The sequence below is a fragment of the Colobus angolensis genome, unplaced genomic scaffold (genome assembly GCF_000951035.1).
Source record: "Colobus angolensis palliatus isolate OR3802 unplaced genomic scaffold, Cang.pa_1.0 Scaffold91, whole genome shotgun sequence".
Lineage (NCBI taxonomy): Eukaryota > Metazoa > Chordata > Mammalia > Primates > Cercopithecidae > Colobus > Colobus angolensis.
Window position 1 is genome coordinate 3,723,055 of NW_012123043.1, and position 25,543 is coordinate 3,748,597.

General features: G+C 52.9%; 1 protein-coding gene across 1 annotated transcript in view; it reads right to left on the reverse strand.

Annotated features, from left to right (window-relative positions):
- CACNA1S (calcium channel, voltage-dependent, L type, alpha 1S subunit) overlaps nt 1-25,543 on the reverse strand; it is a 72,494-nt gene that overhangs the window by 3,204 nt on the left and 43,747 nt on the right. The window contains exons 20-40 of the mRNA XM_011931715.1: nt 24,306-24,412; nt 23,648-23,735; nt 23,257-23,364; nt 19,984-20,036; nt 19,167-19,313; nt 18,490-18,691; nt 17,881-18,039; nt 16,110-16,220; nt 15,330-15,413; nt 11,472-11,528; nt 10,434-10,562; nt 10,184-10,249; nt 9,533-9,624; nt 7,961-8,120; nt 7,367-7,494; nt 5,979-6,075; nt 5,564-5,666; nt 4,500-4,601; nt 4,091-4,215; nt 1,288-1,416; nt 234-484 (exon numbers count right to left, since the gene is read on the reverse strand). Of these exons, the coding sequence (XP_011787105.1) occupies nt 234-484; nt 1,288-1,416; nt 4,091-4,215; nt 4,500-4,601; nt 5,564-5,666; nt 5,979-6,075; nt 7,367-7,494; nt 7,961-8,120; nt 9,533-9,624; nt 10,184-10,249; nt 10,434-10,562; nt 11,472-11,528; nt 15,330-15,413; nt 16,110-16,220; nt 17,881-18,039; nt 18,490-18,691; nt 19,167-19,313; nt 19,984-20,036; nt 23,257-23,364; nt 23,648-23,735; nt 24,306-24,412 (2,498 nt within the window). The remainder of the gene's footprint in view (nt 1-233; nt 485-1,287; nt 1,417-4,090; nt 4,216-4,499; nt 4,602-5,563; nt 5,667-5,978; nt 6,076-7,366; nt 7,495-7,960; nt 8,121-9,532; nt 9,625-10,183; nt 10,250-10,433; nt 10,563-11,471; nt 11,529-15,329; nt 15,414-16,109; nt 16,221-17,880; nt 18,040-18,489; nt 18,692-19,166; nt 19,314-19,983; nt 20,037-23,256; nt 23,365-23,647; nt 23,736-24,305; nt 24,413-25,543) is intronic.

Here is a 25,543-nt window from a genome sequence, read left to right on the forward strand (position 1 = left end):
GCTCTCAGCATCGCGGCCAATACTGACATGACGTGAGGCTTCCCCCTGCTGGCCAAAGAAGCCTCTGCCCTCCAGGTTGGCCTCTTACATTAAGGTTCAGGATGGATTGGGGCACAAAGGCAAGAAAAAGACACCCTACAACTTTGGGGTACCCTCTTCCAATCCAACGTGGAACCTGCTAACATTGTCCTCCCAGTACCTCTACACCTAGGGATGGCAGTGGCCGCCACTACCTGGAAAACACATGGCTGTTGCTATGGTTGCTGTTGCCATAGGCAACATTGGCATTGGCATTGTTGGTATTGGCACGAGCCAGGGGGTTGGTGCGTGGATCTTGATGGAAGTCCTCCAAGAAGACCGGTGACTCCAGCTCTTCCATCTCTATCTCAGTAAACTGGAGAGGTCTCTGACTGGCCATGACGGGGGGCAGGGAGTTGGTCCTTTCCAGGAAGTTGTCCACCTGGCCAAACAGTCCTCCAGTCCTCTAGGGGCAAGGAGACAAGCAGTGACTAGGGGATGAGGGCAGGGAGGGCATGGGGGGCTGTCACTCTGGGACAGTGGTGTTAGGAACAAGCGATAGTATTGGGAGACAAATCTTATAAGGCCAAAGGAGGATGCACTGAGTGGTGAGATCAAAAGAGCAGAGAATTCCTACCCTTAGAAAGTTCTTCGTTTGATGGGGTAGACAGCACACACCTAAGGAGGTATATAGGGGACGCAGGCACACAGAAGAGAAGTGTGGTGTAGGGGAGAGAGGGCTGAATTGGGAGTCTGCAGCATTGGGTTCTAGTCCCCTCTCTGAAATGGATTTACTAGGTGATATTGGACATCTCACATGATCTCTGTGGGCCACTATTTCCTCATGAATAACCCCAAAAGGCCTAATTAGGTGTCATTAAAGACCTTCCAGCTCTAAAGTGTTATAAGAAACACCAGACAGCACTAACGATGGAGGACTGGCCTCAGTGGAGGCAGGCTGGGCATTTGATCCTGGAGGGCCTCTGGGAGATGGGTCGTTGCCTAGGGTTTGTGGGGAGGAAAGGGAAGGGGTGAGATTTGGTAGGGAAAAGCAGGAAAGGGTGTGTTGCATTTGACACCTCTAGTAGGTCAGATCATTGATTCTGACTTCCAGGAGAGGTGGGTGGTGAGGTGGAGAGACAGAGAGGGATATCTTCAGCTCCCATGCATGTCCCCCTGTCGTGTGGCTGGGCTCCTGGCCCTCCTCTCTGTGAGACACTGCCACTCATGGTGTCTAGACCACTAGGGGTGCTCCTGGCTCTCCCTCACCCGGAATATTCCCTCCTCCATTGCAGCCTCCACCATGGCTCTCTCCAGCTCCTCCTCAGCAGCCAGGTCTCCTGAGACCGTGCGACGGATCTCGGGGGCTGCCTCTTCCTCAATGGTCCGCAGTCCTGCCTGGGGATGGCGAAGGGACTCAGTTATCTCTCCAGCCCAGGAGAGGAGACCAGAACCTCTTATTTTTTATTATTTATTTATTTATTTATTTTGAGACAGAGTCTCACTCTGTTGCCCAGGCTGGAGTGCAGTGGCACAATCTGAGCTCACTGCAACCTCCGCCTCCCAGGTTCAAGTGATTCTCCTGCCTCAGCCTCCTGAGTAGCTGGGATTACAGGCATGTGCCACCACGCCCCGCTAATGCTTGTATTTTTAGTACAGATGAGGTTTCACCATGTTGGCCAGGCTGGTCTCGAACTCCTGACCTTGTGATCTGCCCACTTGGCCTCCCAAAGTGCTGGGATTACAGGCATGAGCCACCATACCTGGCTAGAACCACTTCCTGTGGCTTACTTGTTTCTTATCACTGTACCCAGGGCTCTCCCGAAGCCCCAGCCTAGGCCCCAGTCTCCCTCTTGGGTTATTGAATGTCTCAGGTACCTGAGAGGCCACCAGGTTCTGCTCTGGCCTCTGGGATAGCCCACACCTTAATTGTTCCCAATGAGTCATCTCTTGACCCCATGGATGAAAATTTCATGCCCTTCCAAGGCTTCCAGTTTGAGAAGTGTTCTTACTCAGTACAGTCTTCTAGATTAGTGATCTCTATTGATTGCATATGTCATATATATATAGTTGATCAAAGTTAATATCACCAGTAATGGGACAAATCAAGACTGGTGTCACCTAATAGCTTGTAATGAGAACATAGCATCATTTCTGTGGCATTCTTATCCAAGATGCATATCCTAGTAATCAGACAAACCCAAATTGAGGGACATACTGACTTGCAGTCTTCAAAAGTGTCAAGGTCATGTCAAGGAAAGACTGAGGAACTCTTCCAGATGGAAGAGATTAAAGAGATATGGCAACTCAATGCACTGTGATTCTGGATTGGATCCTTTTGCTATAAAGGACATTTATTGGGACAGCAAGTGAAATTTGAATGGGGTCTGAGGATTAGAATGTAGTAATGTATCAGCCTGGCATGGTGACTCACATCTGTAATCCCAGCACTTTGAGAAGCTGAGGCAGGCAGATCACTTGAGGTCAGGAGTTCGAGACCAGCCTGGCCAACATAGCAAAACCCCATCTCTACTAAATATACAAAAAGTAGCCTGGCGTGGTGGTGTGTGCCTGTAATCCTAGCTATTCAGGAAGCTGAGGCATGAGAATGGCTCGAATCCAGGAGGCGGAGGTTGCAGTGAGCCAAGATCTTGCCACTGCACTCCATCCTGGGCGACAGAGCGAGACTCTATCTCAAAGACAAACAAACAAACAAAACAAAAAAAAAGCATCAGTGTTAATTTCCTGATTTTGGTAGTTATGTTGTGGTTACATAGAAGAATTATGCAGGATAACGCCCTTGTAATACACATTTTGCCTTGAATACACATAATGCCTTGAAATATGCATTAAAGTGTTTTTGGATGATGGAACATCGTTTTGGAGTTACTCTCAAATGGTTCAGAAAAAAAAGGTTTTGTGTTATACTTGCAACTTTTTAAAAGTATGATATTATTTCAAAATAAAAATAGCCATTGAAATAAAGTTTTGAGCACAGCTCAAATGCATGTGTATTTGGGGGATTTATAAATTACATGCATTACAATGAACACAAAAATAGAAATAAAACCAGAAAAGATAAAACATAAAAGTTCTAACATTTTCTTTTCATACCCAATGTGACTTTTTTTTTTATTTACTTATCTTTTGAGATGGAGTCTTACTCTGTCACCCTTGCTGGAGTGCAGTAGTGCAATCTCGCCTCACTGCAACCTCTGCCTCCCAGGTTCCAGTGATCCTCCCACCTCAGCCTCCCAAATAGCTGGGATTACAAGCGTATGCCACCATGCCCAGCTAATTTTTGTAATTTTAGTAACGATGGGGTTCTACCATCTTGCCCAGGCTGGTCTCGAATCCCTGACCTCAAGTGATCCGCCCTTCTCAGCCTCCCAAAGTGCTGGGATTACAGGTGTGAGGCGCCGCACCTGGACCCATACCCAGCGGGACATTTTAAGAGCTCTTCGTGGATCGCCTTTCTTTAGAGACCACTGTTCTTTTTTTTTTCTTTTGAGACACATTCTCACTCTGTCGCCTAGGCTGGGGTTCAGTGTCTCAATCTCAGTTCACTGCAACCTTTGCTTCCAGGGTCAAACGATTCTCATGCTTCAGCCTCCTGAGTAGCTGGGCTTACAGGCACATGCCACTACACCCAACTAATTTTTGTATTTTTGGTAGAGATGGGGTTTCGCCGTGTTGGCCAGGCTGTTCTTGAACTCCTGACCTCAAGTGATCCACCTGCCTCGGCCTCCCAAAGTGCTGGGATTATAGGCGTGAGACACCACACCTGACCTAGAGACCACTGTTCTTGTCTAACTTGTTTTTTCTTCGAACAAATCCTATTTTCTTTGGTCCTATCATCCAGAGATGAAGTGCCCCTGGTTCTTTTTTTGAGGTTGAAACATCTTCAATCGTGGACTATCTAGAACTGTCTTGACATTTTTTCACTCTTCTGGGCTTTCTTTGTCCTTCTATGTCTCCGTCATTGGCCCTTCAAGGACATAGAAGGATAACTAGAGTCTGGAGACCTGGCTCAGTCAGGGAGCCCCTTGGAATGTACCTGGATTGGGCTTACCTGGATCTGTACAATGTCCTTCTTGGGCCGATAGCCATAATACTCCTCCTGGCGCTTCATGAACTTCCGGAAGTGCTCCTGGATGAGGAATGTGGCGTAGAACTTCCCCACTGTCACCTCATCATCTGCAGAGGAGCCAACAAGAGATGCCCTGAAGGCTGGTGGGAACCTGACACTGGTTCAGAGTGGGAGCCAGCTGTAGCCAGGCCCACGCATGCGAGCAATCCCTTGTCTTGCTGACTTGGTCACTGGGCACTTTCCATCCTGAGGTTAGATGCCTGTGGGCTCTACCTAAGGCATTTATGGAGGGTTTAGTCCATTCTCAGATTCCCATGGGGCTCCTTGGAGAAGCTCCCCAACCCCATTCCTTGGCTGTTTCTGGACTCTGGTTCCCCAAAGCAGCACCTACCTCCTATTGGAGGGATGACCTGGTCTAAGAGCTTCATGCTGGTTCTCTTCCAGATCTTCTTGATGATGGCCCTCAGCTCCTCATTGGCTTGCTCGAAGTTACCTGGAGCAGGAGAAAGGCAAAGAGGCCAAAACTTATACAGATCACACCAACTGCACTTGACAAGGCCACCCAGTTCTTTCTGAACCTCTCAGCCAGCCAGTCATTTACTAAGAAACATTGGCTGAGTTTTGCGGCAGCTGCCTTGCAGGTACTGGCAATGGTGGGAGGGCATCACTGCCCCCCTGAGGCAGCCCACATCTTGGGTCATGTACTTTCTCCCCACAGGCCTTGGCTTCCAGTGCCCAAGTGGTTGGTTTTACAGGCTGTCATCTCCTGCTCTTTTTCCAAAATCTTTCAATTCCCCAGGCACTGTGGTCTGTCCCAAATACCCCCAGGCAGACTCGCTGCAGCTCTAACCTGCTCCTTCCTGACTCCTGGCCTTCCTCATCTTGCCCTCCTAATGAAGCTTACCCTGAGGTTGTCTCAGAACCCTGCAGTGGTCCCCATGTGAGGATGGACCTGATACAACTGGAGACTTGAGCTTGATACAGTGGAAGCCCTGAGCAAGGGCTCAGAGACAATACTAAGACCCCACCCTGACTCCTTCCCCAGCTTCCACCATGTCTGTCTTCCCAGTAGGTGAGGACCTGCAGGTTTAGTGGAGTCGAATGTGGACTCCCGTCAGCCTGCCCAGTGCTGCCTGAGAACCTCCTCTCCTCCTGCTCAGAGCCAAACTACAGGGCACTCCTGACCCCTGTGCTAGCACTGGCCCTTCTCTGGTCCCCAGACACAGCTAAGGAGTGTGGGAACAGACACTTGATGATCTTTGCCCTGCAGAGAACCCTCAGACTCCCTCTGAGCCCTGAGGGGCATGAGGACTTTGTTCCTGTGGCCTAGGGTCCTCCCTCTGCTGCTTCCCACAGTTTTTAAGAGCAATCTTGAGCTCTGAGAATTTGGCAGAATCTGTGCCAGAAACAGCCTCTGGGAGAAAGGAGCGGGCTCACATTGGAAGGCCCTCTCACCTTCCGTCTTGATCTTGAGTGCTGTGCGGACCAGGGCGAAGAGTGTGGCATTGAAGGTGACTGTGCCGTCACTGTTCAGGGGCATGTTCATGCCCACCAGCCGCTGTGCAGGGAGAGGCAGTGGCTTGCTGCTGAGCTGGGACAAGCTTGGCAAGTCATCCTCACCCAGTCTGTGGGCTGGGAGGGGATGAGACATGAGGGCTGGGGGTGTCGGCTGACCAGGACATCCTTTGTGAGGGGACAGAATGATGAGTTGGGTGACATTGTTGAGACTTTAGGTCCTCCAGGAGGAACTTGGGGACCCAGGAGATTCCAGCTCTAAAAAGCTTCATTCCATCAGGTCCTCACTAGCTTCCCTGTGTCTCGGTGACTCTTCCCCTCCCTGGGGCCACCCATCCCTGGCAGCTCTGGTTACCTTACAAGCTACACGATGTGGGCAGAACTTCCCAAAGCCCAGAGGGGGCTGAATCCGTCTCAGCAGGGTCACCACGTCCAGGTGTTTGATCCTCCCCCTGCAGGACACACAGACTTATGTAACTGGTACCCTCCTCTGCCACCAGAACCTTTCTGTTCAGAGGATGGGCAAAGGGAGAGACAGCCAGGAAACAGAGGACCATTTCCTTATTTTCCAACTGCGTTTAGGAAGTGGGAGCCCAGTTCCCTTTTAAAAGAAGAGACAATGTTAGGATTAACTGTTGTCTACAAAATGGGTACCCCAAAATAAGCTCTCTCTTTTGGGGCGTTCCCTCGGATATCAGATCTCCAGGTCTGGAATCCAGCCCTCATTTTCCCCATCAGGATCTTTCTTAGGTTTTGGTCAAGTTAATAGGGCCTCTTAGGCTATATTAATAGAAGGAGAGGGTATAGATCAAGGGAGGTGGACGCCCACTTCCAGAGACTGGTCCAGAGTTGGAAACCACATTTTCACTGGCACCATGACTCCCAGAATAGACATAAAACAGAACAACCAGGGAGGTCAGATCAAAAGACAAGCATGGCCAGAGCAGCTTGTGAGTGTTGCCTGAGAAAAATCATTTTGGAAGGTCCTACTGGCTTCCTCTTTTCTTTGATGGGGCGGGGGGGCTGTGAAAAAGAGATGAAACATTCCCCACCTGTCTCCAGAGGGCTGAGTGAGGACTTGTGGGTGACTGGTAGAGGCAAGTAGGTTTGGCTCCTGCTGATGGAGGCACTTTAAAGCATGGTTACTATGGCACCAGACAGACCTGCGTTGAATCGTGGCACCATCTCTTACTAGCTGCATGGCCTGGGGCAATTTATTTAACCTCTCTGAACCTCAGTTTCCTCATCTGAGACTGAGACCATTGGGAGATGCCTATTTCCTATTGGGAAGGAAAGTAAGAGAGCCGTGCTCTCCAAGCTTTAAAGTGCATACGAATGTCCCGAGGCTCAGGTTCAGAGCAATGCAAGTGTCTGACTCAGTCAGTCTGGGAGGGGCCTGGGACTCTGCATTTTAATCAAGCTCAGATTCTGCTGGTCAGAGGACCACACTTTGATTTGGGGTCTAGAGTGTCTGGTGAGGTATAGAGCTTCCTACTCCTAGGAGTGTTCAGGCAGGAGCTGGATGACCATTTCTTAATAAAGTCAAGGGTGTGTCCACCCTGGGAAGCTGTAGGATTCCTTCCAACCTGGAGAGACTCTGATTCTGTGGTCTGAGACCTCGGATAAATGAAGGGGGAAGGAGAAGCCCACTCATACTGAATAAACTGGTGAGTGACTCCCTGAGAGACGCTAGGAAGGGTCTAGGATGGAGGGCCCAGCACAGAGCTTACAGACTGGACTCACTTAGCCTCCGGGTCATACTCTGCCCAGATGGCCTTGAACTCATCCAGGTGATGAGGGCCCAGGATGGACCAGTCCCGGGTGAGGTAGTCAAAATTGTCCATGATGACAGCCACAAAGAGGTTGATGACCTGCAAGAGAAGAACCAGGGAGTCCCAACACAGAAAGGCAGGTGGCACAGGGTTAGGGTGGGGGAGCTGGGAGGTGTCCACTGGCCTACAACTTCTCACTACCTGTGCTCTTGGTTCTAGCCCTTCTGAACCACCCACATGGCACACACAGCAATGCTCCGTCATGTCTCTGTGCTCTTGCACAGACAGTGCCCTCTGGCCTTGCTAAATTCCTTTTGATGAGTGCTAACCCAAACAAGAAAAAAAGTAAGAACTTTTGGCAACCTCTCTAGAGTATGAAAAAGCACCCAGGAAACAAAGCCACACTCAGGATGACCAGAACCAGGGACAACCTAACTAGAGCTTCCTGTGTCCCCAAGTTGTATCCCAGGAGAGGTGGAAGTTGGCCAGGAAGGGGCAAATAGGCTCCCCCATGCCTCAGTGCATCAAAGCCCTCTCCCCATCCCGCAGGCCCACAGTGTCTCACCAGGAAGGCGCAGAGCATGTAGAAGCTGATGAAGTAGTAGTATGCAAAGTTGGTGCCACATGTGTACTCCTCCCCTGGGGCGTAGTCCGACTCTGGGTCACACAGCTTCCCATAGCTGCAGGCCAGTAGGATCTCCTGCCAGGCCTCACCTGTTGCACACCTAGAGGACAGAAGAGGCTCCTGTCACCTATCTGCTCCTGCCTGGCCCCGCAGGAGGCTGGTAGCCAGGTGGGAGCAGGGTGTGGACAGATGAGCAAAATGGGGCTGTTGCCCAAAGGTAGGGAGGTCCAATCTTCATGTTCACCATGTAGCTCAGTGTGAGCTGGGCCTGTTTCCCCTCTGTGCTGCAGCCCTCACGGGGTGTTACAAGCAGGAGCTAAACTTTAGAGAAGAGGGCAAAGTCAATCTATGATTCAAGTTACTAGAGGGATGCACTGTTCTGACCAAAGCAAGGCAGGGTCAGATGTCACAGAGGCCTCAAAGAGGTTAACTGACTCCATTCTCTGAGGTAACTCCACAGTTGAACCCAACTGGCTGAATTCAACTACCACCCACTCTAACTGAGTCACAAAAGTAGGCTTAGATTTCACACCTTGTGGATGTGTTGCTATCGAGTGAAGAATCGCAATGCATCCGAGGTGCATATGCATGACATGTTTGCATTTTTCCCGTAACTGCTACCACCTGCGCTGTACATAACCTCCCTCCACCTCTCCAGCTGGGAAGAAGGGTCTCCCCTAGTCACATTCAGCCAGACTGCATAACTTCCCACGCCTTTGTGTCTAATAACTGTCTCACTTCAGCCAGCTCTCTTCCTTCCTGGAGCAGGCAGTGCAGGGTGGCCTCGGATTTGGAGTTGAGGTGCAGAGCCAGGGGCGAGGTGGGAATCTCCTCCTGAACACAGTGAGGTGGCGGTCTCCTTTTCACAGGCCACAAGGGCTGCAGGCTGCTGTGACCTCATGGAGCCTTCTATAGGCTGTGCCAAGAAGGGGCCGTGGGTGTGGGTGTCCCTAGGCTTTGTCTGGTCTCAGTGGAGCATTCCACTGTGGGCCAGGAAGCTCACCTCTCTCACCTGGCTCCTGCACACCCAGCAGGCCTGCAGCCCAGGATCCTCGGTTGCAATCCAAGCTCTAGCTCCTGTGCCCTGGCAAAGCATAGGCCCCTGCGCCCTACTTGTGGCAGCGCCCCCCGCCCCATCTGGTTCTTTGCTCTGCCTTTCCCTGCATTCCTGCTCATGCTCTGGGAGCAACAAGGGCAAATGTCCAGGAGAAGATATTTGACCCTGTCTTTTGCTTCACAGGGATGAGATGGGAGGAGAACGCAGCACTTCACTCAGTGGAGGAGCCCAGTGCAAAACAAGGCTGTGGGGCCACTTGTTCAAAAACAATGAATGTCTTCAAGACAGTGACAGCAGAGCATGCAACCAAGCAGGGGACCCTTCTGAGTGTAGGGCCCGGTGTGGCTGCACAGGTCACACACCCATGAAGCCAGCCCTGGCTCCAGTGCAGATTACAACAGAGCAAAGGCTGACTGGTCAGTGGGGTGGGGTTGGGGGCGGTGGGAGACACTTGCCTGAAGAGCAGCAGCACAGCTTGTGGGAAGGTCTGGAAGTTGTTGTTCCGGTTTATTTGGGTCCCATCCACCAAGGCGATCTTCCCAAACATCTGCAAGTCACAAAGGGCCCTGACTGTGGAACCTAGATTCAAGTGTCCCCTCAGCTTATACCCCACTGCCTTCTCCTGCCTGACCCCCACTTTCGCCCCTACTTCCCCAAAATCCCCTTCATTACAGGCCACATCAGACCTGAAGCCAAAAAAATGGGATTATTTTCTAGGTCAGGTAAAATTCTTCCCAGCAAGCCAAAGAAAAGTAGGAGGGTAGACCCGTTTTCCCAGCAGCAAGCAGACCTGGCGAGTCAATGTGTGGGGGAAGGGCTCTCAGGGGAGGGTAGACAGAGGCCACCCAGGCCTCCAGTTGGGCCTTAGAGACACAGCCTGGCCCCTGCTGTCCACCCACATGCCCAGGTTTCTCCTGGATGGCATCCAAGCATCTGACACTCCAGCCATCCACCATCAGGGAGGTTGCCCCTCCTTCTTTCTCACGAGCAAGGCAGGCAGGGCAGAGGGTCCAGCCCGTGTGCTGCTCAGGCTCCTCAGGGTCCACTGATGCCCCCTCTAACCTGGCCAAGATTCATGCTTTGGCCTGGGCCCACCTGCCTCTCACCTGCATGCCAATGACGGCGTAGATGAAGAAGAGCATGACGATGAGCAGAGCCACGTAGGGTAGGGCCTGCAGGGCGGGCGGGAGCACCAGTCAGTGTCTTAGGGCTCCACTGTGTGTCTGCAGCCCTGCCCTCTGTTAGCTCCCCAGGGCTTGGCCTTGCCCTGGGCTCCCCTGGGGCCCACCCTGGGCTGAGGCAGATGTCCCTAGTGGCCTCCCCAGGTACGTGCAGTTTCCAGGGTCCCTGTTGCACCTGGAAGGACTTGATGAACGTCCACAGGAGGGTGCGCACTCCCTCTGCCCGGCTCAGCAGCTTGATCAGCCTCATGACACGGAACAGGCGGAAGAAGGCACTGGAGATGCGGGCACTCTCGTCTGGGTCCTGCGGGGCAGCAGCCCCAGAGGTCAGTCTGGGGGCAGCACCTCAGAGGGGTAAGGGGCAGGGCGGGGAGGGAGGTGCACTGTGTGTGTTGGGGAGATGTTTGTGGAAGGCTCCAGCCCCACCTCTGGCCCCTGCTGTCCACTAGTTCGGGACCATCCGCAGGTGCAGGGCTCTGGGGCTGTTCAGCTGGGAGGTAGGGAAAACGATGTGGGGCACCAGGCAGTGTGGTGAAGCCCACACTTGGGAGCAGTGGCAGGGATTTGCCTCGGGGTGTGGCTGCACCCAGGCCCACTGCCTGCCCTCTCAGACCTCCTGCACATCTCACTATCTTCTCAAGCTGCCATGGAGTCAAGGACCCTGGTGGCCCTCCTAGAGCCCCTCCCCGGCATCCTCCCAGTGCAAAGATTTCCCAAAGCTTGGCTGCATTATTGCATAAACTCAATGTGGCTACTCCCCATCACTCCCACCCCACACGCGGCTGTTCTAAGCCAGGCAAGCCTCTAATCTTGTGCCAGCCTTAGACACACGAATTACTCTGGAAGGGGAGAGCTGTCCCTGCTCTGCTTCCTGTGTCCTCAAAGGCCTTGTGCCCAATGAACTGTCACTAAGGTCCTTTGCCAGCAGTCACAGTTCTCTCTGGACTGTGTTTCCATCTGCATAGATGATGCCAGAGAGAACCCACACTCCATCTCCCAGGGCTCTGAGGAAGCCACTATATCCATGCACACTTGACTGCAGAGCCTCTGCCCCCACCCGAGCCTAGCCTGGGTCCTCAGCGGGGCCTGCCCTGGGGAGGGAGCCCTGAGTGCTGATCCACCCCATGCAATCCACACAGCCAGGCCCATGCATGCAAGTGGCAGGGCAGGAGCTGGTGAGCGTGCCGGGCAGGCTCGTGCAGCCTGAAATTACAACGTTCCCGCAGCCTCCACCCAGGCAATACAGTCCCCCGCTGGAGGCCAGGAAAGTCTGTGGAGAAAAGAGACGAGGGGAGGGGAAGGAGAGGAGAGAGAGGAGGAGGGACACGTGGGAGGGAGGTGAAGAGACGTGTCAGAAAGGACAGACACACAGAAGAGTTAAAGAGAAAAAGACAGAGGCAGGGGCTAAAGACCCCACATGGCTGTCAATCAGGGGCGGGGTGGGTGGGAGTGAGGACTGAAGCTCTGTGGGAACTGTGAGGCAAGAGGCAGGGATGAGAAAATAAGAAGGGGAGGGAAGGCTGGACACAGACAGGTCCCTTCTCATTTTGGAAATGCAGCTACCAGTGGCAAGGGTTTGGGTTTTTCTTATGTTTGGGTTATGTGATGCTAGGGATGTCCCTAATAAGGGCGCATTGGAAAATGCCTGCTCATTGTAAATGGATTCACATCCGTAGTGCCCTGAGGCCAGGGTCCAGGCCCCTGTGGAAGTCCCATCTCCCAGGAGCACACTCCTCCGGGGGAGTCTGAGATCCCCACAGCAGATGTTTCTCTACCCCGGACTGGAACTGGGACCAAGGCTGCTATCTCAGTAGTCAGGCTCTTGAAGAGCAGGTGGGAAGGTGTGTGGGAGCAATTTTTTCCTATTTATTCCCTTGGGCCACGCTTCATGTGACACCCTTGTTCCGGAGCCCTGGGTCAAAAGAAGTCATTGTTTTATCTTCCAATTATCCACAGGTAGACTGATCCCTGGCATACTGGTGTTCCCATTAAACAACACTGTTTGGGGCAGATTTTCCCTGGACTACTGGTTCTCAACCCTGGATGCATGTCAGAATCACCTGAAGAACTCAAAAAATACACATATCTTTGCTGGGTCTCCACTTAGGTCAATTAAGTCAGCTTCTAGGGGATGGGGCCTGGCTTCAGAAGTTTAAATACACCTCAGGTGATTCTCATATGCAAGCAAGGATGATGACCAGTGTTCTATACCTGTGCTATCCAATATGGTAGCCACTAGTCACATGTGACTATTTGAATTACAATGAAAATTGAATAAAACCAGAAATCGTTTCCTCAGTTCCTCTAGCCACCTTTCCAGTGACAAGTAGACATGTGTGGCTAGAGGCTACTCTATTGGACAGGGCAGACCATTTCTGTCCTTGCAGAAAGTTCTAACTAATGTGCTCCCCTAGCCCTTTCCCTGGTTTTGTACATCAGGTATGTAAATCAACCTTTATGAGACTTTAAGCAGACACTACTGGTAAGGGACATCTGCTAAAAATCAAATAAAAACCAGTGACACCCTCCTGGCCTCCACCACCAAAGACACCGTTTTGATATATCCAGGCTTCCCCTACACAGACCTCAAATTTTAACAAGTAACTATTTTTAGTTTGGGCTGTTTATTTTGGCTGTTTAGATTTCTCTGCTCTGTCTGTGCTGGTGAGAAGTGCTGCTGTCAAACCATGGAGCCTTTTGGGATACTATTTCCCAGCAAAAACTGAATGTGGATAGAAATACACAACACACACACAGACTCACACACACACGCGCGCACACTAGTTTTGCTCAGAGCCCACCCTGCCCCTCGCTAGCTCAGCATCCCCAGGGGATCTGAGCAGATGGGGTTGTCTGTCACTGTTCTGTGCATGGAGAGTGAACAGGGTTCCCACCCTGGTCCTCCCTTAGCACATCAGACAGCTGGTGTGACAGCCAAGTCCCCACTCCCTGCCAGAGCTCAGCCTCAGCTGAGGGTTCCTTCCTCAGAGACTCCAGACTTTTCTTCAGCTGTTCCTCTCACCCACACCCCACCTCAGGCATCTCCAGTGCTCATCCTTCTACCCCATCCCCAACTCACCCTAAGGTTCACCCCACAGGCCAGCACAGCCTAAGGGCTTTCCGTTGAGCAGTGGGCAGTTCAGAAGAAAGCCCTATGCATGGGTGAGCCCCTAGCTTTAGGGCCAGTCCCCTGCTGGGATCCCTCATGGCCAGATCAGCCAGCTTTCTGATATCCCACCCTGGCTCAGAAAGAAGAATGCTCATCTTTTCTCTCTTCCACTGTGTCCCTCCTAGGATGCCACTTGGGCAACTGTTTTTTGATTTTGGCCTCTGACTCTCGGATAGTCTCCGCCCTCCATCGTTGCAGCAACCTTCAGCTGCAGACCCGCGGCAAGGCAGCCTCTGGAGGGTTCTGCTTCTAAGACCTTGAATGTGGACCTCTCCGGCTGGAACTGCCTCCCTGCTCCTTTCATCCCCCTCATGAGGCAGGTCCTGCTGCTGTTTCTCATTCCACCGCCAAGGCCTCATTCCCTTGGTCCAGATTCTGGGAGCCTTCCTATTAGCTCAACCTTCAAAATAGATCCAGACACGGATCCCTTCTCACGGCCTCCACAGCCAGCCCCGGCCCCCATCGCCTCTCACCTGGATCACTGTGGGAATCGCCTGACTACTCTCACTGGCTCAGCCCTCGTGTCCCTTGCAGTTTAGCTTGTTCACAACACAGCAGCCACAGTGATTGTTTTAGAACTAAAGTCTGTTCACACTTAAACCCTCCAAAGGGCTCTTGTCTCCCTCAGAATAAAATCCAAGATCGTAACCGTGGCCTTCAAGGGCCTAGATGATTTGGCCCCTGCCTTCTCTCTCTTACCTCATCTCCACCACTCTCTCCTCCAGCTATAAGGGCCTCCTGCTCTTCCTCCAACTCAGCAAGCACCATCCTGCTGCAGGGCCTTTGCACTGGCGTCCTGTTCTGCCAACACTCTGGCCCCCGTTCTGGCATGGCTCATGTCCTTGCTTTCTTCAGGTCACTGCTACAGTATCATATGGACACCACCCTTCCATTCTCTTCCACTCTAAGCCCCTATTTCCCTTTATGTTTCTGTATAATACTATGTATTTGTCATACCTGTCGTATTAGGGATTGATTTATTTATTGCCAGTTTGTTCCACAATTTTGTTCACTGCAATATCTCAGCAGCAAGAACCTAGCCTGGCACACGGGAGGTGCTCAGTACATATTTGAGAAATAAATGAGCGAGTCTTCTAACTGGGTCTCTTAATTTTAGTCATTCTGACTTCCTGCCGCTCACCTCCAGGTTAGCTTTTTAGAAGCAGAGCTCTAAGGGCTCAGCGTGGTGGCTCACACCTGTAATCCCAGCACTTTGGGAGGCTGAGGCAGGTGGATCACTTGAGCCCAGAAATTGGAGACCAGCCTGGACAACATGGCGAGACCCCATCTGTATATTCCAAAAACATATTTTTAAAAAAGAAGTAGGACTCTAGTCCTCCCACTGCCCTGTTTAAAAACCTTTGGTGACTTCCCACTGCCTGCTCCATAAAGCTGAAGCCTCCTCTCACCGCTTAGCTCTCCAGCCTTGCCCTCTCTGTTCTCCTGTCTGCATGTTCTTATGCTTCCGATAAACTGGACCACTCAGCATGCCCTGAACCTTCTTTGCATTTCCTGCTCTGTGCCTCTCCTACAATAGCCCTGCCTGAGGTGCTTGCTCTCCTCTACAGCTCCAGTCACCACCTCCCTTTCCTTCAGGCAGATGGCACCACCTCCATGAAGCCTTCTCTGACCACCCCACTCAGAGATGACTTTCCTTTCCATTACAGCTCTTGCCTTTGATAGTGTAGTAGGTACATCCATTGTGTCTCCCTGGTATCTGAGTTATCTCTCCGCCCAGCAGGATGATAGTCCCTTGAGGGGAGAAGCCACGACTTGTCATTCCATCTTTTTAACCCCTGGGGTTCCATGTTGCACACACAGTGGGCACCCCACAAATATCTGTGGACTGAACACATGCTCTTGGACCCACCCTAGTGATGGCTCTGCCTGCCTGATACTCACGTCGATCTCGCTGAGGATGACATCAATGATGCTGCCAATGACAATCAGGAAGTCAAACACATTCCAGGGGTCTCCAAAGTAACCCTGGGAGGGAAAAGGATGGAAGAGCGAGGGGGTGAGCTTTGGGAGAAAGGAACTCTGGCTGCTAGCAGAGGACAGTGTCCCACTCGAGTTAATGTGGAGCTGTGGGTCAGGTCAAGGTGAGGTGCCCGTGACTCCACCTCCCACTGGTGCTCCAGTGGGCTCCCCCACGCCAACCCTCCTCTCCCCTTTGCTCTTTATTTCCCCTCCTCCAGAGCAGAAAGCAGTGGACGGGGGGAGGGGAGAATCGTTGGAAACTCAGAATTTGGGGTCCTGGTCCATATAGAGATATCTTTCATCCCCTGAACCCCACTGAACATCCTGTCTGGGGCTTGACAGTGCAGAACTGACAGGGCTGTGCTGGGAACCATGGGAATGGACTTGAGAATCATAGAGACAAGGCAAGATTTTTCCCCAGCCCTGGGCCTGTTCTTCAGAAACTTCAGGGCAGGCAAGAATGTAAGAGAAGCTCAAAGGAAGAGGCACCCACAGTCTTTCTGTCATCGGTCAATTCTGGCTGCACGAAGATTTGCCTGCCCTGTGTCTGAAGGTGGAAGTGGGCAAAGGGGTGAGCAAGTTGGGGGCAGAAGTGCTGGGCAAAGGGGCCCTGATAAGATGAGGGATGGGGTGGATGTTCCACCGGAAGGCCCCCCCGCCCAGCAGCAGCTTCTTAACTGGCCCTGCAGCCCCCACACTTACCCTGGCCTTGAAGGCCATGAGCTTGAGGATCATCTCCAGGGTGAAGATGATAGTGAAGGCCACATTGAGGATGTCTGAAATGTGGTTCATCTGCTCTGACTGGTTGTAGTGCTGTGGAGGGGACACAGGAGCAGTGGGTCGGGGGGCCGGGTTTGCCCACCCTGTAGATTGCATTCCCAGAGCCCCTGCCTCTTCCTGGGGAGGCCCCAACCCTTTCTTGGGCCCCCTGCTCACCTTGTTTTAGCTCGGAAAACTAGAAGCTGCTTTAGCAATCCCCTGAGTTCCACCAAATTTTACAAACATCCTCCCCCTACCCCACAAAAGAGGTAACACAGGAGGGGAGGGGGCTCCAATTCCAAGTCCTGTCGAGTGCGTTCATTTACATGCAGGGCTGCAAGGCCAGAGCTCATTTACATATCTGATCTGGGAGGACCAGGATGGGAGGTCGTCCAGGCAGGGCTCTGTGACAGGTTCTGTTTAGTCATTTGGGTACAGGACTAGGAAAGAAGACCCCTGGGTTCCACAGTCCGTGTTATCACTGGTTACTAGTGGGAAACCGAGAGCTCACCAAGCTTCCTGTGTCTGCACACCACCCCCCGTCATGGTGAGGCATGATGGTGAGGCCCCTGTCACCCACCACTATGACCCTCCTTAAATCTACTTCCTTGTAAGTTTTCCCAGGGATCTCTGACCCTTTTATTAGAAAGTGGATGAAATTCTACCTCTTCTACAAAACCTTCCAGGTAGTTTGGGAGGATCCGATGACTGCCTCCACCCTGCCCTGCCTCGGCAGGACTGCCCAATTCTGCTGCCTGACTCAGCCCCAAACACAAGCCAGTGCTGATGATCCTCTGTTACCTCGGCCTCCTGGCTCAGTGATTGTCTTTCCATATCATCATGACCTAGCAGTGTGTGTTCTTTTTTTTTTTTGAGGTGGAGTCTCGCTCTGTCGCCCAGGCTGGAGTGCAGTGGCACGATCTCGACTCACTGCAAGCTCCGCCTCCTGGGTTCACGCCATTCTCCTGCCTCAGCTTCCTGAGTAGCTGGGACTACAGGCACCCGCCACCACGCCTGGCTAATTTTTTTGTATTTTTAGTAGAGACGGGATTTCACCATGTTGGCCAGGATGGTCTCGATATCCTGATCTCGTGATCCGCCCGCCTCGGCCTTCCAAAGTGCTGGGATTACAGGCATGAGCCACCGCGCCCGGCCTGCAGTGTGTGTTCTTATCATTGGGTGTGTCTCAGGCTTTTACGAGCAGGAAGCCTAGCTGCACCATCCTATTTATACAGGGCTTAAGGAATCAGATGCTTAACCAAGGCTTGATAACGATGCTGCTAATTATGATATTGTCTATAAAGGGTGCTCAACTCCCAAGAGAGGCACCTGTTTTGCAAATACTAAATCCATTTTTCTTGGGACCAGAGCCAAGATTCCAGCCAACTCAACCATCCAGATTTGCAACAGCAGAAGAAAAACAGAGAACGCACTTTCTACTTCCCACACTTTCTCCTCCTTCTGTGATAGCTATCTCCTGTTTGCAGAATTACCATACTATTTTTATGCTCCAATTACCTTCTTAATAAGCCATAAGTGCCTGGTGTCAAGGCCGGGGAACAGTTAACTTCTGTATTCCATGCAGCGCCTCAGCACACAGAAAACAGGAAATGTCTGCTGGGGGGGATCTGGGCTATCCTGCCCTACTCACCCTGCTCTACCCAAAGCCCAGGTCCCAGTCTGATCAGACATTTGTCTCCTGGGGAGCCCTTACCTGCATGCCAAGGCAGATGGTGTTGAGCATGATGAGGGCAAACATCAGGTATTCAAAGTAGGAGGAGGTGACCACGTACCACACCTGGTACTGGCATGGGTTTTTGGGAATGTAGCACCTCAGTGGGCGGGCCTTCAGGGCATACTGTACACATTGGCGCTGCAACACACACAACAGGACAGGTCAGCACCAAGAGGCCCCTCCCTCCCTCTCCACACCCACATCCATGGGCTTGACGGGCAAGTCAGGAGCAGCTGTGGCCAGGGGCTGTGGCTGAGGACTCTGCACTGTTTAGGGGAAGAATCCTGTTGGGCTCTTGGGTTCCCCTTGAGTTATCACAGCCCATTCCCATGGGTGCTCTAGACTAGCCTGGGGGTCTGAAGGGCTTCCTTTCTCTGGGCATCATGAGGTTCCATGAGAAGACCCACTCTACCAACTTGAATTGCTTCAGGTTGGAGATAGGGTAGGGTGCATGGAGGCCAGGGCTTGGCATCAAATGCGGTTCTGGGGTCAGCCTTAGGCCTCTCTTCCCTGGTTGGACCTAGGGCTCGGGCCAGCAGGATGCCTGCTGGAGCTCTGCCCTCCACCTCTGGCAGGTGGCCCAGGCACCTGGTTCTTGTCCAGCTCACAGTTCTTGTACTCAGTCTCTCCCTGCTCCTGGAAGGTGACAATGACGAAGCCCACGAAGATATTCATCATGAAGAAAGCAATGAGGATGATGTAGATGATGAAGAAGATGGCCATCTCCACACGGTTGTTGTAGATGGGACCCACGTCCTCCTTATTGGAGTCTATGGCCTTGTACAGCAGCCTGGGGGTGGGCAGAGAAGAGAGGACAGGCTAGGCGGGGTGACAAGGCAGAGAGTCAGGCTGGGAAGGATGGGCCTTTTCCCAGTGGCTGTGGAGAGCCAAGGGAACCTTCTCAACAGTCAAGTTATGGGACAGGAGTTAGGACGGGGCCAGGAAAGACCAGACCCAATCCTGGAATGGCTCTGCCTTTCCAGAGGTTGCCCCATCTATCCCTAGTCAATCAGTATTAACAATCTGCCCTGTGGGCAGAGAGGCATATACCTATGGGGGACTGAGTACATTTTGTCAGAGCGCCCTGGTCAGGCCTACTTTGGAGTGACCAGTCAACATACCATCAAACCATCAGAGAGTTGGTGGGTTTGTTGGGCACCTGCCACAGATAGCACTAGCACCATGGGGGCTGCAGAAGGGCAGGCTGGCTGTCTGGTCCTACCTGACCATGCCCATGAGGGACCTAGGCCCCAGCCCCCACTCACTGAGGCCATCCCTCGAAGGTGGAGACCGTGAAGAGGGACATCATGGCTGAGAGCACATTGTCGAAGTGGAAGTCGCTGTGTACCCACTCACGGCGGCGCAGCTCTATCTGCGTGGGGTCCCCGTCCTTGTACACGTAGTAGTAGCCCCTGTGGCAGTGAGGCCCAGTCACTCCACAGGGCACGGCTGGGCTGCCTTGCCCCACCCACATCCTCTGGGCCCTGAGTGAGGGGTGTGCAGGTGAAGTGAAGGTCTGGATCTGGGACCTGAGGGAACATCGCTGGGCAAGCCCGAGGAAAGGGGCCTCTGTGAGCATCCCTCCTAGGCCTAAAGGCTGAGCTTCCCCAGTTTCCAGCTTGCAGGGCCATCATCCACCAACACACAATCCCCTGCCCCGTGACCGTCCCACAGTGCTCCCTGTCCCGTGACCGTCCCGCCGTGCTCCCTGCCCCGTGACTGTCCCACAGTGCTCCCTGCCCTGTGACCATCCCACCGTGCTCCCTGCTCCGTGACTGTCCGACGGTGCTCCCTGCCCCATGACCGTCCCACAGTGCTCCCTGCCCTGTGACCCTCCCGCCGTGCTCTCTGCCCTTGACTGTCCCCCTGCTCTCCCTGCCCTGTGACCGTCCCGCAGTGCTCCCTGCCCCATGACCGTCCTGCCACACTCTCTGCCCGTGACTGTCCCGCGCTCTCCCTGCCCTGTGACTGTCCCACAGTGCTCCTTGCCCCGTGACCATCCCGCCGTGCTCCCTGCCCCATGACTGTCCCACAGTGCTCCCTGCCCTGTGACCATCCTGCCGTGCTCCCTGCCCCGTGTACCTGCACTCCTCCTCTGTCATCTTGGACAAGTCGGTGCACCTGAAGAACTTCCCCTGCAGCCAGGAGAAGGAGGGAGGGAGGGAGGGAGGCATGTTGTCATGGAAACAGGGTAGAAAAGTGGGCACTAGGAGTGAACAGTAGAAGCGGGCAGGGAAGGCAAGCATCTGGAAAAAGGATCTCTTCCTTTCAGAGGCGTGAACTCGCCCTTGGGGCAGGGCCCCAGAGCAGTCTCCTTTCTTCACCATCGTTCATTCCCACAGCTGGCCCAGGGCTTTCCCACCTAGCCTAGATGCTGCCAAGACTGAGAAGGCAGTGCCTCAGAGGGGCATTTACTGAGTACCCCTGATGGGCTGAGGGGATGTACATGAGTGCAGCTCTGCCCCTGCCCCTCCATCGGGGAGCTGAGCCTCTGAGCCCCTCACCTCCCCCACTGCTGCAGGAGGCCTTCTGCGGTCTCCCATTATGGAACAAGGAGGAGGGGCTGCCCACCTCCCACCTCCATCCTCCTGCCAGTGGGGCGGGAGCCGCAGAGTTGGAGCCCAGCTGGGCTCTGATGACTCAACTTGTCTCAGAGTCAAGCGGGGTCCCATGTCCTAGCCCAAGGCCTGGGTAGGGGGGCTCTGTGCTCCTCTGCACTGACTTTGGCCAGAGCAGTTGTTCCTTTTATCTGTGTCACAGATTGAACCCCTGAACAAGATGTTCGAATGAAAGTGGTGGATATCTAGGTCTTTTTTTTTTTTTTAAGCTCACTCTGTCACTTAGGCAAGAGTGCGGTGGTATGATCTCGGCTGACTGCAATCTCCGCCTCCCCGATTCAAGCAATTCTCCTGCTTCAGCCTCCTGAGTACCTGGGGTTACAGGTATGTGCCATCATGCCCAGCTAATTTTTGTATTTTTAGTGAGAAGGGGTTTCACCATGTTGGCCAGGCTGGTTTTGAACTCCCAACCTCAAGTGATCTGCCCACCTTGGCTTCCCAAAGTGTTGGGATTACAGGCGTGAGCCACCATGCCCAGCAGGGTGGCTAGGTCTTAAGGAGGCTAAATCAGGCTTGAGATCCACGGATTCTGGTGCAGTTCCTTCAAAGACTCAGATAGGGAAACTGCCTCGGCCAAGGATACAGCACTAGGTAAAGACACAGCTGGACCTTGCCCCCCACTGCCCCTGCCACACAGGTCTGTGCTGTTCCTACTACATGCCCTTTTTATAGTTGCTGGAGCAGAGGGTGAAGGTGAGGTGGGTGGTACTGGGGGGTAAGCAGGGAGTAGATAGAGCTGCCACTGGACAGAGTCTGAGCACTTAACACCAAATGCCCAATTTACTATGGAAAGCAAAGCTCGACTCTCTACTATAATGTGGAATGCACATGGCAAGCTTCCACAGAGTCAAATGCAACAACAAATGCCAATTGGCAGTGTTATGCTTCTAGGACTTCCTGGAAGGCAGGAGCTGGGGGTCTTTTAATGAGAGACTAAAGCATAGCAAGAGTTGGGTGTTGACAGGCAATTGCTCTTGCTTGTCTGGAAGGGACATGGAAGCCAAAGGGAGGGCAGCGGCTCATTCATTCCTTCAGGGAGTGTGTCTGGTGGGCCTTGTCTGCACCAGCCTCTGGGCAGGGGGCCAGACGAAGGGATGAGGCAGACACAGACTCTGCCCTCAGGGGATTCTGGGGACCCAAGCCTGGCAGAGGAAGGGGCTGGGGGGCAGGAGGTAGACAGCCCTCAGCTGGGCCAGGGGGAGAAGGCCACATGCAGCTGGCAGAGTGGCCAGACATGATAAACACTCCCATCCCTCCCATCCCTCCAGGACAGGGACCAGCAAGACCTGTTACCCCCAAAGGTCCTCTGGGAGCTTCACACTGCTGTTTCTCTCAAAGCCTATTCCCTGCCCTCCAGGAGGATTTGGCTTGTAAGGCCCTCAGCTCTAGCAGAGGCCCTGGCTCATGTATGGAAAACATGCTCCGTACATGTTTGTTGAATGAATGATTGTAAGATGATGCCATTGCCTGTCTAAGACTGACTGAGGTCATGTAATCATGACTTTGAAAGATTGTGCTTTGGTGGTAGGAGGAACAGGTGGGTCACGCAGGAAGTGTCAAACGTGTTGGTGTATACTCAGAAATCAATTTCTCTGTCCTGCAAATGATCTGAGGGCCAGAGACATCTGGAAATCAGGGTTCTGCGGGAGGGACATCTTTGTAGGGCTGATTCCTAGAGAGGAACTGAACAGCTGTATTCTCCTAAGAAAGTGAGAAAAGAATAAGGTTGGCTCCAGATGTGAGATGATGAACTCTCAGCCTTAGGAGCTCCCGGTAGATGTGGATGATGCCAGACATACCAGCAGGGAAGATGGGCTGCCGCAGCCCAGCTGCACTGATGGAGGTGGAGTGTGGGTCTGGGATAGGGCGTATGCTTGGCACAGACAGGCCTGGCAGGATGGGAGGAAGCGGGCAAGGGTGGGAAGGGAGAGGAATGGCTGCAGGGCTCTGGGAGGAGGGGCCTCCCTCCCCAAGGAGAAGCCATGCAGGGGCAGGGAGAGAGCAGATACAATGGCACAATGGCAGTGGTGGTCAGCAGAACCACAGAGGCCTGGAATGGATGTCACTGAGGAAACCGGATCTGGATTTGCCATATATTAGCCTCAAAACTCTGTGCATTCAATTGAAGCAAATTCACTTTGAGTCTCAACGTGTTGTGTTGCTCGTGTATTTAATTTTTTGAAGAGCTTAAGATAGTTGCTGTCAGGTTTTCATTTTAGCTTATTGATCTCTTAAAGTTATCGACCATCATTGAAAGATGACTGCCTCTTAAAAGTTTGATTTAGGAGAGTTGTATTTATAGACTGAAGTTTCATAGTCATATTTAGAAGATGGACATCAAACTAACCGTTTTCTTGTTTTGTTTGATAGAATTCTAAGTGCATGACAATAGCTTTAAGAGATGGTGCTTGAATTGTATTTTAATTTCAACTCAATAGACACATGACCCTCTGCTACCATTTCAGTAGTGTTAGAAGCCCATTGACTGTTTCTGAGATTATCATCGGGCTGCTTTTGTGGAACTCAAGGTGCTATTTAAATGTAATGAGGTCTTACTGGTTTTCTGCAGACTTACGTGTTTGGTGTGGTGAAGACCTATTTTTCAAAATAAAATATTCTTGTATGAAAAACTGCATTCAAAGACATCTGTTTTCACAATTTGGGGCTCCTTTTGCTTGAGAGTGGGCACCACGGCTGGGAGTGGGAGCGGGAGCTGCTTGCGCAGGCAGGGCCTCACCTTGAAGAGCTGGACGCCGATGCAGGCAAACATGAACTGTAGGAGGGTAGTGACCAGCACGATGTTCCCGATGGTGCTGATGGCCACGAACATGCACTGCACCACGTGCTGGGGAGAGAGGGGCCAGTGGAGGCTGGGGGTGCACTCACTGTAACCCCGCTAGCCCAGCTGAGGAAACCTCAGGAGTGCAAGACTTGCTGCCTCCTGATGAGTTGGAGGCTGGGAGAGGCTGGTGGGGAAGCATGGCTACCCCAGCCTCATCCTCACCCCTATCTGGCCAGGCAGATGGGACAGGAGTCACAGCCATGGCTGGGCTGAAGTTTCTGGAGTCAGGAGGCCCCTGTAACCCCTCCCATCCCTCTCCGGGGCTCATGCCCAGGCCCTCTCTCACCTTCAACCCCTTGGCTCTGTTGATGGCTCTGAGTGGTCGGAGCACCCTCAGAACCCTCAGGATCTTCACCACGGAGATGGCGCTGGACCTGGGGGGGTGGCAATGGTGCGGGGGCTGAGGGCAGCCTTCTCCAGCCAGCCCCGTCTGCAGTGGAGCCTCTAGTCATATCCCGCCCTCCACACCAGCTGCCTTTCTGCCTGAAAACCCTCCCATCTTCCCCTTCCCTTTCCTCCAGTTGTGAGAGTGTGCCTTACTCCAGGGCACAGCCACCCCTGCTGTCTGGACTGTGTTCTCATGGGTGTGTCATGAAGCAGAATAGAGCCTTCTCCTGTGGGTGGCTAGAGGCTCCGTCCCTCCCATCAGACAGTGAGCACCCTGAAGGCAGGGGTTGTGCTCCCCGCAGGGTTGGGGAGGGAGGGACCACTTCCTCCTGTCTGCATCCCCTGCCAGTCTCCAGAACAGAGTGCTGCCCACTTCGCTGGTGACAACTCACACTCCAGCTGATGACAACCCACAGGACCCCTGCCCCCATCAGAGGCCCTGAGAGACCCTCCTCTTGTGGCAGGGGCCCACCAACGTGGGTGGGCCTCCCATTACAAAGCCCTGGCACAGAGTAGAGGGTGGTCAGTGCCCAGGGCTGGTCCTTGACGCTGCTCACTCAAGTCCCATGGAGATGAGGGACACGGCCACCACCAGCAGGTCCAGCATGTTGAAGTAATTGCGGCAGAAGGAACCTTTGTGCAGGAAGGCTCCATAGGTCGTCATCTGGGGAGACAGAGGCAGCAGCCTGGGTGGAGGAGCTTGGGGAACGGACCTGTCTCCCACAGACAAGGGCTTCTCGCCTCTGCTCAGGAGAGCACTTACTGAGGCAATAATCTTCCAGAAATCTCTATATTTCACTCAACTCCTTGCAGTGGCCTAAATGCATTTCCTACCACTGCTCACAGTTTTGAAGCTTGGGGACTTCCCATGGGCAGCTGGGTCAGAAGTCTCTGTCTTCACATGCCATAGGGAACCCTGGGTTGAACCATCTCCTTTCCCGTGGGGCCACAGAGTGGGAGGCCCTGGCCCCACTGTCTCCTTTGTGACATAAAATTTCTCCTCCTTCCTGGAAAGCTTTTTGGGCAATCCCTTCCGCCTTGTGGCTTGCTGAATCAGGCTGAACAAGGCCTCCAAGACTCCAGGGGTCCTGGGCCCTCTCTCCTCCCTCTCCATCTCCTTCCCAGCACCTGCCTTCTTGCTCCCCTCTCAGTTTCTTTGATATATTCTCTAATAATCTCCCAGGCCTTTGCACAAATGCTTTATGCCCTTAAAATCAAACAGGGCTGAAACCTTTCCCAGCATTCAAGGACCTATACGATTTTGTCTTAATTTGCCTTCTCAGACTCAGCACCCAGGCCTCCCTGTGTGTGCAATATATCCCAGCCCAAAGGGGCCACTTTGTCCACTCTGGCAGTGTCTCCAAATCTTCTTATAATGCACTTGCTACCGTCTGTCCTAGGCTGCTCTAGCTATCTCTACCCAGTGAAGGCCTGTCCAACTTCAGGGTCTGGCTCTCATGCCCCAAACTCCACAAACTTTTTGACCTCGAGGAAGCCACCATCTCCCTCTATTCAATTCCTTCAATAGTAGAGGCCCTGAAATAAGGTCCTGTCCTGATTTCACACCACAGCCTGCTCTGAACCTATTCCTGGGGCTCTGCTAGCCTCTCCTCTCTTAGTTTGTGAATGTACACACTAGGGCTACTGGGTTTCAGTTACAGACGGGTCCTCCCTCTGCCCCCAGAGCCCTCCACCCCCAGGATGGCTGGAACTCCGTGCATTTGTGTTGGGAATGGGTGAGCAGTGATATGCTGTGGGTAAGGTGTGGAAAAGGCGTGATAGGGCAGAGCTGCCA